Source organism: Glycine max, chromosome 12 (assembly GCF_000004515.6).
Source record: "Glycine max cultivar Williams 82 chromosome 12, Glycine_max_v4.0, whole genome shotgun sequence".
In the NCBI taxonomy this organism is placed as follows: Eukaryota; Viridiplantae; Streptophyta; class Magnoliopsida; order Fabales; family Fabaceae; genus Glycine; species Glycine max.
Window position 1 is genome coordinate 9,320,803 of NC_038248.2, and position 12,712 is coordinate 9,333,514.

Below are 12,712 nucleotides of genomic sequence, written 5' to 3' on the forward strand. Positions count from 1 at the left end.
AACCTCGCACGATTTTATTATGCATAAACAATAATTTCGGATGTGATGACAATATAGCTTTCGCATAAGAAAACAAATGTGGATGATCCGATCATAAATGTATTACTAATAATCATCGTCATGATGCCCAGTTGCACACCCCCTCTTTCTTTTTTGCAACCACAAAAGATATCTCGCTCCATCAATTACCAGATTCTGCTTGTTTGTATTTGCATCTTCTTTCGTTTTCCAACCTCTGCTAAATGTCGTTGTTATATTGCCATATTCAAAGCAATTATCTCTCAATTTTATTTTTCATAAAAGTTAATTATCTACCAACTTTGAACCCAATAACATGAGTAATTTTGTTCTGTTCAGATGCGGAATTTGACATTGAGAAGTACGTCTGTTGAGTGAAAAGATAATACTATATAAAAAAGAAAGGGTAAATGATAATGTATTTTTAATTTAATGAAAGTGAAGATCATTATTGTTACTTTTTATTATATGAAATAATGTAATAATAAAGAACCAATAAATACGAAATTTTGTTGACGTATTGAAAATTGAAAAGTAAAATTAAGTTATAAGCCAAACTTCTATTTTAACTAGAGTATGGAAAAGGCTTAGAAGTTACGAAGATAACATCAAATACTTTTGTTTAAATAAAAAAATTTACAAGCTAATAAAATAAATAACCGAAAGGTTGATGAAATTGTCTAAGACCTTAATGTGTTTATTGTAAGAATGATTTATTTAGTGGAAAAAATATATTAAATTTCAGTGACTAAAAAATACTTGTGTTTTCTTAAGAAAAAAAATAATAAAATAAATTATATATTAATTGAAATGTCTTGTGGTACACATTTAAATTTTAATTTTTTATACAATTAATTTTTTAACTAAATAAACTTTAGGAATAGCTTCACTATAGTCTATGTATTTAACTTAACCTTAATGTAAATTATGTGATATAGCCGACAAATTACATAGAATAATGATACTGCAAGTAACAAAGGTCTATACATTTTATTACAAATTATGTATTATAAATTTATTTGTTGCTTATATAAGATTCAATTAATTAATTTATCATGATTATGAAAATTTGTTAATTTAGTTGAGACTATAAAATTTATCTTAAATGAATGTTTTTTATATATAAAACTATCCTACGAATAAAATTAACAAATATTAGAGACTTATGCTTATCTAACTGTTATACCATTTTAGGGATGACTTTAATTAAAAATATTTTTATAAATTTTTTTAATGAATGTAAATATTTTAAATTGTACCTTCTTTTTTGCTATATTTTTATATTGGACATTATAAAAAAGGATCAAGTCATACTTTTAATTTAGATCTTATGATAATTTTTTTATAATAATTATCTTAAAAATTATAATATTAAAAACATGACTTTTTTTGTAGTTTTTTTATTAATAAGAGATGACTTCTTATTTATGGTGAATGTAAAGACTTTTATGCAATCAGTACATGCTTAATTGCATATTAAACTTATCTAGATAACCTATAAATATAATCATTGAGACATTAACTGAGCCGGGCTTTAAAAGTTAAAACACGTTGTTATTTTTTACCCCAATCCTGATTTGTTTAGCAGTCTAGGGTTAGCGATAGCTGTTGGTTAGTACTACTACTGAACGCTGTTTATTCAGAAGCTATTATTATTATTATTATTATATATAGAAAAAAATGAATGGAAGGTGCTTCTTTGGTGCCTTGGTGGCGTAGCCTAGCAGGACAGGGAAACGGAAGAAGAAGAAGAAGCTCTTTCTCTATACAACAGTGCTCCTTCTTTCATTCCTTCAAAGAGGTCACTTTTCTCTTCTCTTTCTCCTTCTATCTTTCTCCTCAACCAATATATATCATATACCCTATGTTATTTGCTTCTTGATGTAGCCGCTGCTATTGCAAAATCCCATGATTTATAAAAAAAATAATTCAATTTTCTTTTATTGCATTGGATTCAAAGATGCGATTTTGTTTGACCCCATTGGTGCGTTTTTCGGATTAAATTAATGGGCATGGTCAAAGTTCATGCATGATTCCTTCCTGTTTGATTTTTTTTTATTTTATTTGGGGGGGTTTTATATTCATATATTTTATTTCTCAGAGTTGATTTGTTAGGAATTTTGGAAAAAGTCCAAGATGGTGAAAGCAATCTTAGAAAATTAGGCTAATTTAGAGTTTAGAAAAGAAGGCAGAAACCGTTTTGAAGCATTATTGTGTAGATGGGGTCTATTGTGTGTGTGTATATATATATATATATATATATTTTGTTGAGAATAGTAATTCTCTACGGGAGGTAATTCTGCTTGCCACTATGGGCGACAAAGTTTTCCCTTCGAGGATTTAATACAGTTGCATATCTGGGATTCGAACACGAGACCACTAGTTAAGCTAAAACAACCCGTGCTGGTTGATCTATGTGCTCGGTGGTTGGGTCTACTTTATTTGTTCCTGTGGGCTAGGTAAAGAATAAAAAGGACATACTATATTGCGGAGTATATGTGAATGGTTTCTATTGTTCAAGTTAGAACTGCGGTTATGTGTGCATAATTTTCCATGTACCTATCGAGTGAATTTACTTTTTATTTATTTGGGTTTTTGAATTGTTGATATGGTTCTTGTAGTTTTACTATACTCTGGATGTTACATGTCAGATCAACTTTTATCCTCTTTTACTTACCAGGACTGCATCTCTTATGCGTATCTGTCTCTGGATTCTGCTGGTTGCAAAGGAATTTCTTTCACTCTGGCCGCTATAACAAAGTCAAACTATTCTCGCACCTCTAGGAGGGTGTGGGGTGACGAAGAGGGAGTGATTTGGCTTTGTGTTTTGCGTAGATCAAAGTCATCAGATATATGGAGATTGTGCCGTGTTTCAGTGGGCTTGTCGCTTGATTATGGCTAAGGGTGGCTTTTTCCTGTGTTGCCAGAAGCTCTTTCTAGTTTGCCACTGAATCTGAGCAAATTTGGTGTCTTTGGTTAGGCTTCTGGAAAATTGATGCACAGTATAGATTGTAATTGATATTTGTTTTTCTGTCTTAAAGAAAGTTGTGTTTAGATGTAGCTGTCTACGTCATTGCATTGCAGCAATGTTTAGGTTTTCTTGTTTCCATGCTAATGTCCAAGGCAACAAGGCAAAGGTAAGTAGAAGATGTTTTAATTGATTAGTATTACTTGTCAGTATGATATCACATGACCTATTTTGACTTTGTGCTTTCCTCTTCAATCAGAAAACAGTTCAACCCTCTTCTGAAGCAATGGTGAAGGGTTTGCAAGATGTTACGGAAAATCATGGCTGTAAAGATTCATCTAATCTTCCATGTGCATATTCATCCCCTTCGAAAGAACAAGCACACAAGCAAATAAATGTCATGGAGAATCATAGCAATTGGGATTCTGTTGGGCGCAGTTGTAGGTCAGAGGATCTGAATAGCAAGTTTTCCTTTGAAAACGACAACAATGTTCACCAAACTAGGCATATTAAGAAGAGCCAGTCTCTTCAAAGTGGGCTTGATCAAGGCATCAGGGAAGCTGATGAAGATCTTGGGTTGTCGTGTGATGGTGCCAAAAGCCAGAATGAGTCAACAATTTCTATTAGCAGAAGGTATCATGATGCAAACCCCATTGATCAGTATGGAAATAATCCAAACGTTGAGTTTCAAGTCAGTTCAGGTCTTGCGAATGATGGCTCACTTTTTTCAATAGGAGACCCAATGCCTTCAGATAAAGATGCCCATGAAATTTCTGATACTCCGTTATCTGTTGAATTTGCTGGTGACATTCCTGACCAGACTTTTGTTCCTGGTAGCCTATTTCTAAGGAAGTCACGTTCTTTACCCAATATCAGAGCTTCTATACTTTCTTCTGAAAGAGATGCTTTTAAACATGCATTGTCAAGATCTTCCGATGATCTTCACGCTTTACGCATGTGGCAGAAAGAGGAATTCATCAATGAGTTTGATGATCAAATAAGGGCAGATCAAGAAAGAGAGAATGACATGGGAAAACCTGAAGATGGTCGTATGGACAGTTTCTTTGATGATGGTTTTGATTCTTATCTGCTTTCTGGTTCAGCAAAAGACTGGGTAATGCCAATTACAGATGATACAAGTAATGTCAAAACCCTTCAAGGAGATTCTTTAGTTGACTGTGCGGGTGAATTTCCTAAGAAGGATTTTAAGATTAAGCGCATTGAGGATTGGGTAATTGGTTTGCAGCATTGTGGGCCACCTCTAGAGGAAACAAATGAAGATTTGCCTGAAGTTATTGAACCTTTAATTGATGTTAACACAGTAAATGGCGTGACTGCTGCCAGTGTGAATCATAAGGTCACTCCAGGAATGGAAGCAGCTAAAAGATATATATCTTCTCTGAGTGCTAATGCCACTGCTGCTCAGCTGGGAAATCATGGGTTGGTTGTGATCCCCTTTTTGAGTGCATTTGTGAGTTTAAAAGTGCTCAATTTGGCTGGAAATGCTATCGGTTAGTATTATAATTTATTTATTTTTATTTTTTATCTGTGATGGTCTTCCCTTCTTGCCGTTAAACTGACTGACTGGACTTAATTCAGTTATCTTATTTTGTTCTGAATTCTCTTTTTCAGTGAGGATAACTGCTGGTGCTCTTCCTCGCGGACTTCACGCATTGAATTTGTCGAGAAACAAGATCTCCACTATAGAAGGATTACGTGAACTTACTCGGCTTCGTGTCCTAGACCTCAGTTACAACCGTATATTAAGAATTGGACATGGTAAAACAAATCTGGATTGCATCTCGAGTTTCTTATTTGTAATATTTTTTGTGGAAATAATTTTTTGATGCCATTATCTGTTGACATCCAAATGTTTATTGCTGATATTATCTCCACTTTTTTTCTTTTCCTCATTTGCACAGGTCTTGCATCCTGCTCATCTTTGAAGGAGCTGTACCTGGCTGGAAACAAGATCAGTGAAGTAGAGGGTCTGCACCGCCTCTTGAAACTAAGTATTCTGGATCTCCGTTTTAACAAAATTTCAACAGCCAAATGTCTAGGCCAACTTGCAGCCAACTATAATACTTTGCAAGCTATCAACTTGGATGGGAACCCGGCCCAGAAAAATGTTGGAGATGAACAGATGAAGAAATATCTGCAAGGCCTTCTTCCCCATCTTGTCTACTACAATCGGCAGCCTATGAAAGTGAACTCTTTGAAGGATGGAGCAGAACGTTCGGTTCGGTTAGGAATGAATTCCCATCAGTTTGATCGCAGCCTTAGAGCGGATCGCAAGACCACAAGGAAGGGCAGCCAAGGTGTTGCAGCCACAAGGAGGCCATCAACTGCTTCTACTCATGCTCGCAGAAGTGTGGACTCACCAAAACTGTCCAAGGGCAAGCAGACTCTCCTGCCACCAACTAGAACCAAAGTATCAACCCAAAGTCGGTATCATTTTGATTCTCCCAGCAAAGTATTGAACTTGGTGTCAGAGCGCTCCATGCGCAAGAGTCGCAGTGAGGGAAATTTTGGAGTTCTGTGAGAGGCTGTTCCATACCAAATTGATTTGTTCACCACCTGGTTTTTGGAGTGTGCATCTATTTACTTTGTCGTTTCGTATTTGTGTTTTGTTTTCTGTTATCACAGGTTATCCCCTCTCTTTTCATTAAGTTTGGTGCACTAGATATTGATACATTGATTTGTGGGTTGTAATGCCCAATAAGCTGCTTTCTGCCACAGTATTTCTATTCCATTATAGGTTGTTGTTCAGTACTTTCAGAACATCATTTTCAATTTGTCTGAAGAGCAAGTATGGTGCAATTACAATAACTTTATTATGTGGGATTGTCGTGCTGACCCCTAATGAAATTTGGATTAAACAACTCTATCCTATGTGGACAAGTGTAATTAAGACAAGTAACTTGGACCCACTTATTTACTCCATCTTGATAATACATACACATGACTACATGAGGTCAACATTAAAAATTTAGTGCAGATTATCAAGGTGATGTTGTCACTGATGTTAGTTCAATTTTGAATATACATTTTTGGCATTTCCACTAGGAGTATGTTAGACTATCCATTATTTATTATGTTCAATCATAAAATTTGGGTCAAATATTTAGTTACCTTCCACTAATCCGTTTGCAGGTGACTTTCCTTTTTTGTGTTAGTTACATATATGTATGCATACATGCTTTTGACTTTTGAGCCATAGTAATATTAACTAGTTGTGATGATTTTTTTTCTGATACAACAAATCCATCAAAACCTGTGTTTGATAAGATTACCCTTTAGCAAAATCCATCAGTTTGATTCATGTACACCCTAGTCGGAACTATATGCTACTGTTTTCTCCCTGTGATAGCCCAATGGTGGAAGTGGAACCTATTAAAAGGATTATAATCCGCAATGTGTAACCTAATGGCGGTGAGAGGGTTGTCGCTTGTATATTGATAAATTTGTGAACAGCCATTGTCCATGGAGGGAATCATCAACAACTGAAGAAATTCTGAAAACTTGTCCTTGGGAATTTTCATATTCCAGTGAAGTATGTCTCTTGGAACATAATCTAGAGAGAAAACCAAGAGTAACACTTCCAACGATTTCCCTTTGTAGGAAAAAGACTGCAGCATGCGGTAGAGTTATCTATAATGATGCTGTGTGTCAACAAATGCGGTAGAGTTATCTTCAATAGCAGCTGGTGGTAGTTATTCATGCATTACCTGAAGCCTGAATGATTCTGGTTGTTGCCCTGTTCACCCATTAAGAATCCGTTCACACTCCCAAGATAAATTAGGTTAAACAAGAAATTGATCGAACTGTCATCATAATGTGCAATAACATTAACATAGGCTGCATACTCCTCAGTATCATGAAATCATAGAATGCTGTGGTTATATCATAATTTGATTACCTCTGAGTACACAAGTAACTTCAGCTTTTAACTTCAAAAAATTGTGGTTGAACCTATAAAAAAATGTGTCATTAATAAGGATTAGATAGATCTAACAGGAGTTAGTATTTAATTATAGTTCATATTTGAAAGGGAGAGAGATGCACATACTTAGTGTCTGATAGTGTCTCAAATAAAATTATCTTTGAAGAAAGATATTAATAAGAAACTACATAATAGGATAGTGCATGTTTAGACTTCTAAGTATAATTTATGTACAACAAAAAAAGACTTCTAAATATAATTTATGATAAATGCTTAGCACATAACAAGGGATAACGTTATTAATTGTAAACAAAAGTCGAATAGTAACAAAATATTTTATAAATTTCTCTAGCAAGTTCTTAACAATTCTACTTCCAATAAAGTGATTTTTTTAGTTGAAAATAAAAATTTCTTGTACCAAACACCAATATAATATTAAAATTTATGAACTTAATCAGAATAAACTTATAATGTGAAAGTTTTTTATATTTTTATCTAATGATGAATTGCCATATAGTTGACTTTTGTAAAAAAATTTAAAGTTCATAATTTATATGATTTTTAACTGATTCACGGTGCATCAAAATTAAATTTAAAGTTAATATTACGTTAAGAAATCAAGTTAAGCCAATTTTGTTCCATAAATTTACGAGTCTCGATTTATTCAAATTTAAGTCCAAATTAATAACCATATTAAACTTTGAGTTGGCTACAAATCAATCTAAACCGGGCTCAACACATTCTATATGAACATTAGACTTGAATCCTCTCTCGCAGACCTCTCCAATTTCTCTATGATTTATTTCGATGAACATTCCTACTTTCAAGAGTTATATTAATTTCACACACTTTTTACAAATAAAAAAATATGTACAAATGAAACATCTTTATATGTAAATTGTAATGAAAAATTGATAATCATTATTTATTTACGTCTTACTTCTCCAAGTATTATTTAAACAAAATGGGATATGTTACTCAATGAATATAACTTGATCGGTAACATCTACTAAATTTATGAATGAAGAAACAAGTTTGATCATCACAAAATATATTCTTGAGAACAAATAATAAATTTTAAGCGTAATTTAATTTTGATTGAAGATTAATTTATAATAGGTTCAAAACCCTAAAACTTGTTGAAATAACATGAAGTATTATTAGGAAGGCTAAGATCCTAATTAATGTGGTAGAAAAAAAACAAACATGTTCTCGAATTTCAAATTCACCGCCAAAACCAAAAAAAAATAAAATTCCCGCGGTAGAAGCAACACAGCAAACCAAGTCACCACTAAACCAAAATCCAAACCCTCTCTCTCACTCTCACTAGTTTCAACCAAAATGGAGAAGCGATTAATCTCCGTAGACCGTTGGGCAGAGGGAAGCGAAGCGTACTTCCTCACCCACCTCCACTCCGACCACACCCACGGCCTCACCCCCTCCTGGCACCACGCCCCCCTCTTCTGCTCCGCCGTCACCGCCAAACTCCTCCCCTTCAAGTTCCCCGGTTTCGACCTCTCCCTCCTCCGCATCCTCCACCCCGGCACCACCCACACCGTCACCCTCCCCTCCCTCACCCTCCACGTCACCGTCATGGACGCCTGTCACTGCCCCGGTCGGTAACCCTATCACCCTCCCCCTTCCTCCCCCAATTCTTCTTCACACACTTTCTAATTCTCCCTTTTTCTTCCAACAGGTTCCATCATGCTCCTTTTCCGCGGCGACTTCGGCTGCATCCTCTACACCGGCGACTTCAGGTGGGAAGCCACGTGCGAGCGAGCAACCAAGTCCCGGCACGTGCTTCGCGACGCGCTCCGGCACGTTCCCGCTGTTGACGTTGTTCACCTTGACAATACCTACTCCAATCCTATCTACGATTTTCCGCCTCGCCATGTCGCGGCTCAGCAGGTTAACCTATCCTAAATGCTCGTTTTCATCAACGTGAAATTCCTGCTTCTTATGTATCCATTTTTTGTTTTTTCTTTTTTTTCTTGATTCGGTTGGTGTCTGATTTCAGATTATCGATATCATCGCGTCGCATCCCGATCACGAGGTCATTATCGGGATTAACACATTGGGGAAGGAAGATCTGCTGGTTGAGATTTCACGCGCGCTTCAAATCATGGTCTCTTCCTAACCCTTCATCTTGTGTGCTTGTTGTTCTTCTTTTAGGTATAGCGTGTTTGAGTGTATGTAAAATTGATTTTCAAGTAATGCGAACAAGGTTTTAAATAGTAGTTGCGGTCGTTTTGCGGTTATGATTGTGCTTTTGTCCTAATCTTTTATTGTGTGGAAAATTGTTCTCATACTGCTGATGAGGCTGCAATTGCATTGCAATGCGGATGTTGCAACCCCAAAAATCTTGATGTTGTGGCTGTATTGCAGTTGTTAATATTTTTTAAAAACCTTGATATATATAATTTGGTAAAAATAATATTTATGTGGTTAACTCCAGTTGATGTGCTTATTTGTATTAGCATCATATGATTTATACCTTAATCGATCTACTTATCAATATCTTGCTAGAATTGAAGTATGGTTTTAAATTGTGGTTGCGGTAACTGAAAAAACCTGTACATTGTGGGAAAATGTGGCTGATGTGGCCACAATTGCAATGATTCAAAATACCTTTACGTTGCGGATTGTAATTTAAAACCATGAATTAAAGCATATGATCATAACATGTTTGTTTGCTTTAATTGCCCTGTTTATCCGTGTTACTATGTTAATCTCATAGGAAATCATGCATTCCGTTTTGGTTGTTATAGTTTGCTGTTTTGCTTTTTCACTCTTTTCACCTTTTTATATTTTTTGCAATTGAAGATTTGGGTGTGGCCACAGCGGTTGCGGACTATGCATCTTCTTGGTTACGATGATATTTTTACAACGAACACGTCTCTTACTAGAGTTAGAGCAGTTCCTGTATATAGCTTCAGCATCAATACTGTAGAGGAACTAAATTATGTGTGCCCAACTATAGGAATTATGCCATCGGGTCTTCCATGGATAAAGAAATCCCATCAAAAGAATGAGCTTCAAACCGGTTCCTTTTTGACATCTCGTTACAAGAGAGGCAAATTGAGTGCAAATACTGAGACCCAGATTGATAAGCAAATTGTAAAAACAGGATCACCTGAGAAAATTCACAAGTACATTTACACAGTTCCTTACTCTGATCACTCCAATTATGAGGAGATTGAGGATTTTGTAAAGCTTGTCAAACCAACCACCCTCAAGGGTATTGTGTCTTCCTCCTCATGCTATATTGAACCCATGTACTATTTTGGTCGACTTTGTCCTGGTAATCAGCAAACAGATCAGGTGCATGAGGGTTGCAAAGGGAAAGAAAATGGTAAAAGAGAAAGAGAAGAAGCAGTCAGATCCAAAACTTTGTTTGAAGGTGATAATTTTGAGACAGGTAGAGACAGAGGGAAGGCTTTGAAGGGTAGGTTTTCTGGTGTTCATGTGAGTAGGTTGAGTATATTGAGAAAAAAGCGCCGTGGTGCAAAAATTCAGGAACATGATGACAGTTCTGAATCTTGATCAAGGATGATGCGTGCTCATGAAGTTATTATGCACTACTTTTGAAGTCTATGGTGCAAGGTATGGTCTACTTAATTGCACTTTAAGTCTGTTTTTAGATAGGTTAGATGAACATCAAATTACACATTGATGAGCCTTTCTGCTCCACTTGGAATCAATGCGCATTTCGAAACGCTAAGTTGTTTTGTGGCAGATAAATTGTAACTTGAATTTGCTGTACATTTGTTGGTAACTTCGTATGGTCTGATTCGGACGAGCTTGGAGGCTTTCCAGAGTATGTAAAATGAAAATATAATATGCTGCATATTGACGAATCTGTTTAGTTAAACTAATTTTCCCTAACACTTTGTTGCTCAACCTACAAATTTGTAATTTTAATAAAAAAAAATTATAATTAAACATTGATTATATATATTTATATAGAAAGAGAGAGAGAGAGAGAGAGAGGACTAATCGCACTAATTTGATAAGATATGACTATTACATTCGATGTTCATTTGGAAGTCTTTTTTGCTTTGTAATGATAATAAGTATACGATCTTAAAGTAAGTCTTCAATCTTAACAGTAAGTTTCTTGTTTCTTTGGAAAACTTTTACCTTTATTTAGTCAAGTGTCTCGATATCCATTTCAACTAAATTTCATCATTCAAGTGTCTTGGCCAACTTGCACCAAATAATAGTTTTTGAATAGTTATTTTATTTTAAAATATGTAATTTGTTGATAAATATGTCTTTAAAAGATGAAAATATAAAATTTAGTCATCGAAAGTATTAATAGATTAGTCTATGTGTGCTACAGAGGAATGAATTAATTATTGAAATGATTGTTAACAAGACTGTGTTGATTAGATCGGATAAAAATGTTAATAAGATATTTTTTGAATGTAAATATCGGTAATTTTTTATTAGAGAAAAATGTCAGTAATTTTTTTTGGATTTAAACATTGGTACGTTTCTATTGGACTATGGACTAATATGCTAGATTTGAAATTTTGTTTCATTTAAGGGTAAAATATAATTTTAGGATAAATCTTTATTATTTTTTATTGTTACGAACATAATATTACAATAATTACTTAAAAAAATATATTGGCAAACATAATTTAAAACAAATATAATAATAATACGATAATATTGATTATTAATCATAATTTGTCTATCATATTAGAAATTATTTAAAATAAACATTGCACTAATTTACCAAAATAAACATTGTAACAATGTATTAATCGTTATAAATTTTTTCAAATTATAATAATTAGTCACAATCTAATATTTCACTTCTTCGAATCTTGATTATTTTATTAATTGTGCGATGAATGTTAACGATTAGATGTATTTGTCGTACTTTTTATATTTTTGAGGGTTAAATTTTGTATTCTCATCTTTTAGGGATGTATTTGTTAACAAATTATACATTTAGAGACAAAAGTAATTATTTATCCAATTCTAGAAAAATGAGAAGTCAATAAAATATATGACAAATATGTCTCATCCTCTTTGTTTTTCTCCTTTCCTTCTCTTCTCTTCACCTATAGCACACATGTGAGTTTGAGGGCCAAGTGTGAGAGAGTCAGAGAGAAGTGAGGTTTGAGAGTTTGTGAGTTGGAGGAAGATGGTGGTGGTGGCTGGCAATGATATGAGTAGTAGCTGGTGGCGGTGCGACTGATGACGTTAGTGATGGGTGGTGGTTGGATTGGTGGTGATCCTTGAGAAAAGAGAATAAGAGGAGACAATCATGGAAACAAGGGTTTGCGGGAAGAGCTCCTGACAAATATGTTCCTATGTTGACAATTAGAGATGACAACGTTAATAATAATTTCAGTGACAAATTCCTTCCTCTGAGTCACGTAGACTATTCTATTAACAGTGACGGACGAAAGTTAATAGCAGGATATATTTGTCGCACTTTTTATACTTTCGAAGAATAAATTTTATATTTTCATCTTTGAAAGATATATATATCAGCAAATTAGATATTTAAGAACGAAAATAATTATTTATCCATTGCCATCTATCAGCTTGGATGGGAATCCAATCCAGAACCGTGTTGGAGATGAACAATTGAAGAAATATCTGTAATCCATTCTTTCCCATCTTGTTGTCTACTATAATTTGCAGTTTATAAAAACATCAACAGTGTTTGATCATTATGCCTGTAACTCAATATTTTGACTAAGTCCATAATTAGTCCGGTTTTTAAAATACTGATTGGTACCAATAACTTCATGTCTTTAACC

The 12,712-nt window shown here is 34.5% G+C and overlaps 2 protein-coding genes across 3 annotated transcripts; both read left to right on the top strand.

The window, feature by feature from the left end:
- The first annotated feature begins 1,547 nt into the window (after positions 1-1,547).
- Positions 1,548-5,823, top strand: LOC100790061 (uncharacterized). 2 transcript variants are annotated; one of them, XM_014764789.2, is made up of 5 exons: positions 1,548-1,819; positions 2,699-3,155; positions 3,246-4,497; positions 4,619-4,765; positions 4,909-5,823. In XM_014764789.2, exons 2-5 carry the CDS (start codon positions 3,105-3,107, stop codon positions 5,526-5,528), a joined length of 2,070 nt encoding a protein of 689 aa, XP_014620275.1. In that variant the 5' UTR covers positions 1,548-1,819; positions 2,699-3,104; the 3' UTR covers positions 5,529-5,823. The 2 variants fall into 2 exon arrangements, with proteins under 2 accessions (XP_014620275.1, XP_014620277.1); XM_014764791.3 differs by lacking the exon at positions 1,548-1,819 and adding an exon at positions 2,129-2,477.
- Positions 5,824-8,090: 2,267 nt separating this feature from the next.
- LOC100775842 (5' exonuclease Apollo) lies at positions 8,091-10,786 on the top strand. Its single transcript, XM_003540818.5, has 4 exons — positions 8,091-8,544; positions 8,626-8,837; positions 8,947-9,054; positions 9,753-10,786. The coding sequence occupies exons 1-4, from the start codon at positions 8,271-8,273 to the stop codon at positions 10,470-10,472; spliced, it is 1,314 nt and encodes a 437-aa protein (XP_003540866.1). The 5' UTR covers positions 8,091-8,270; the 3' UTR covers positions 10,473-10,786.
- Positions 10,787-12,712: the final 1,926 nt, after the last annotated feature.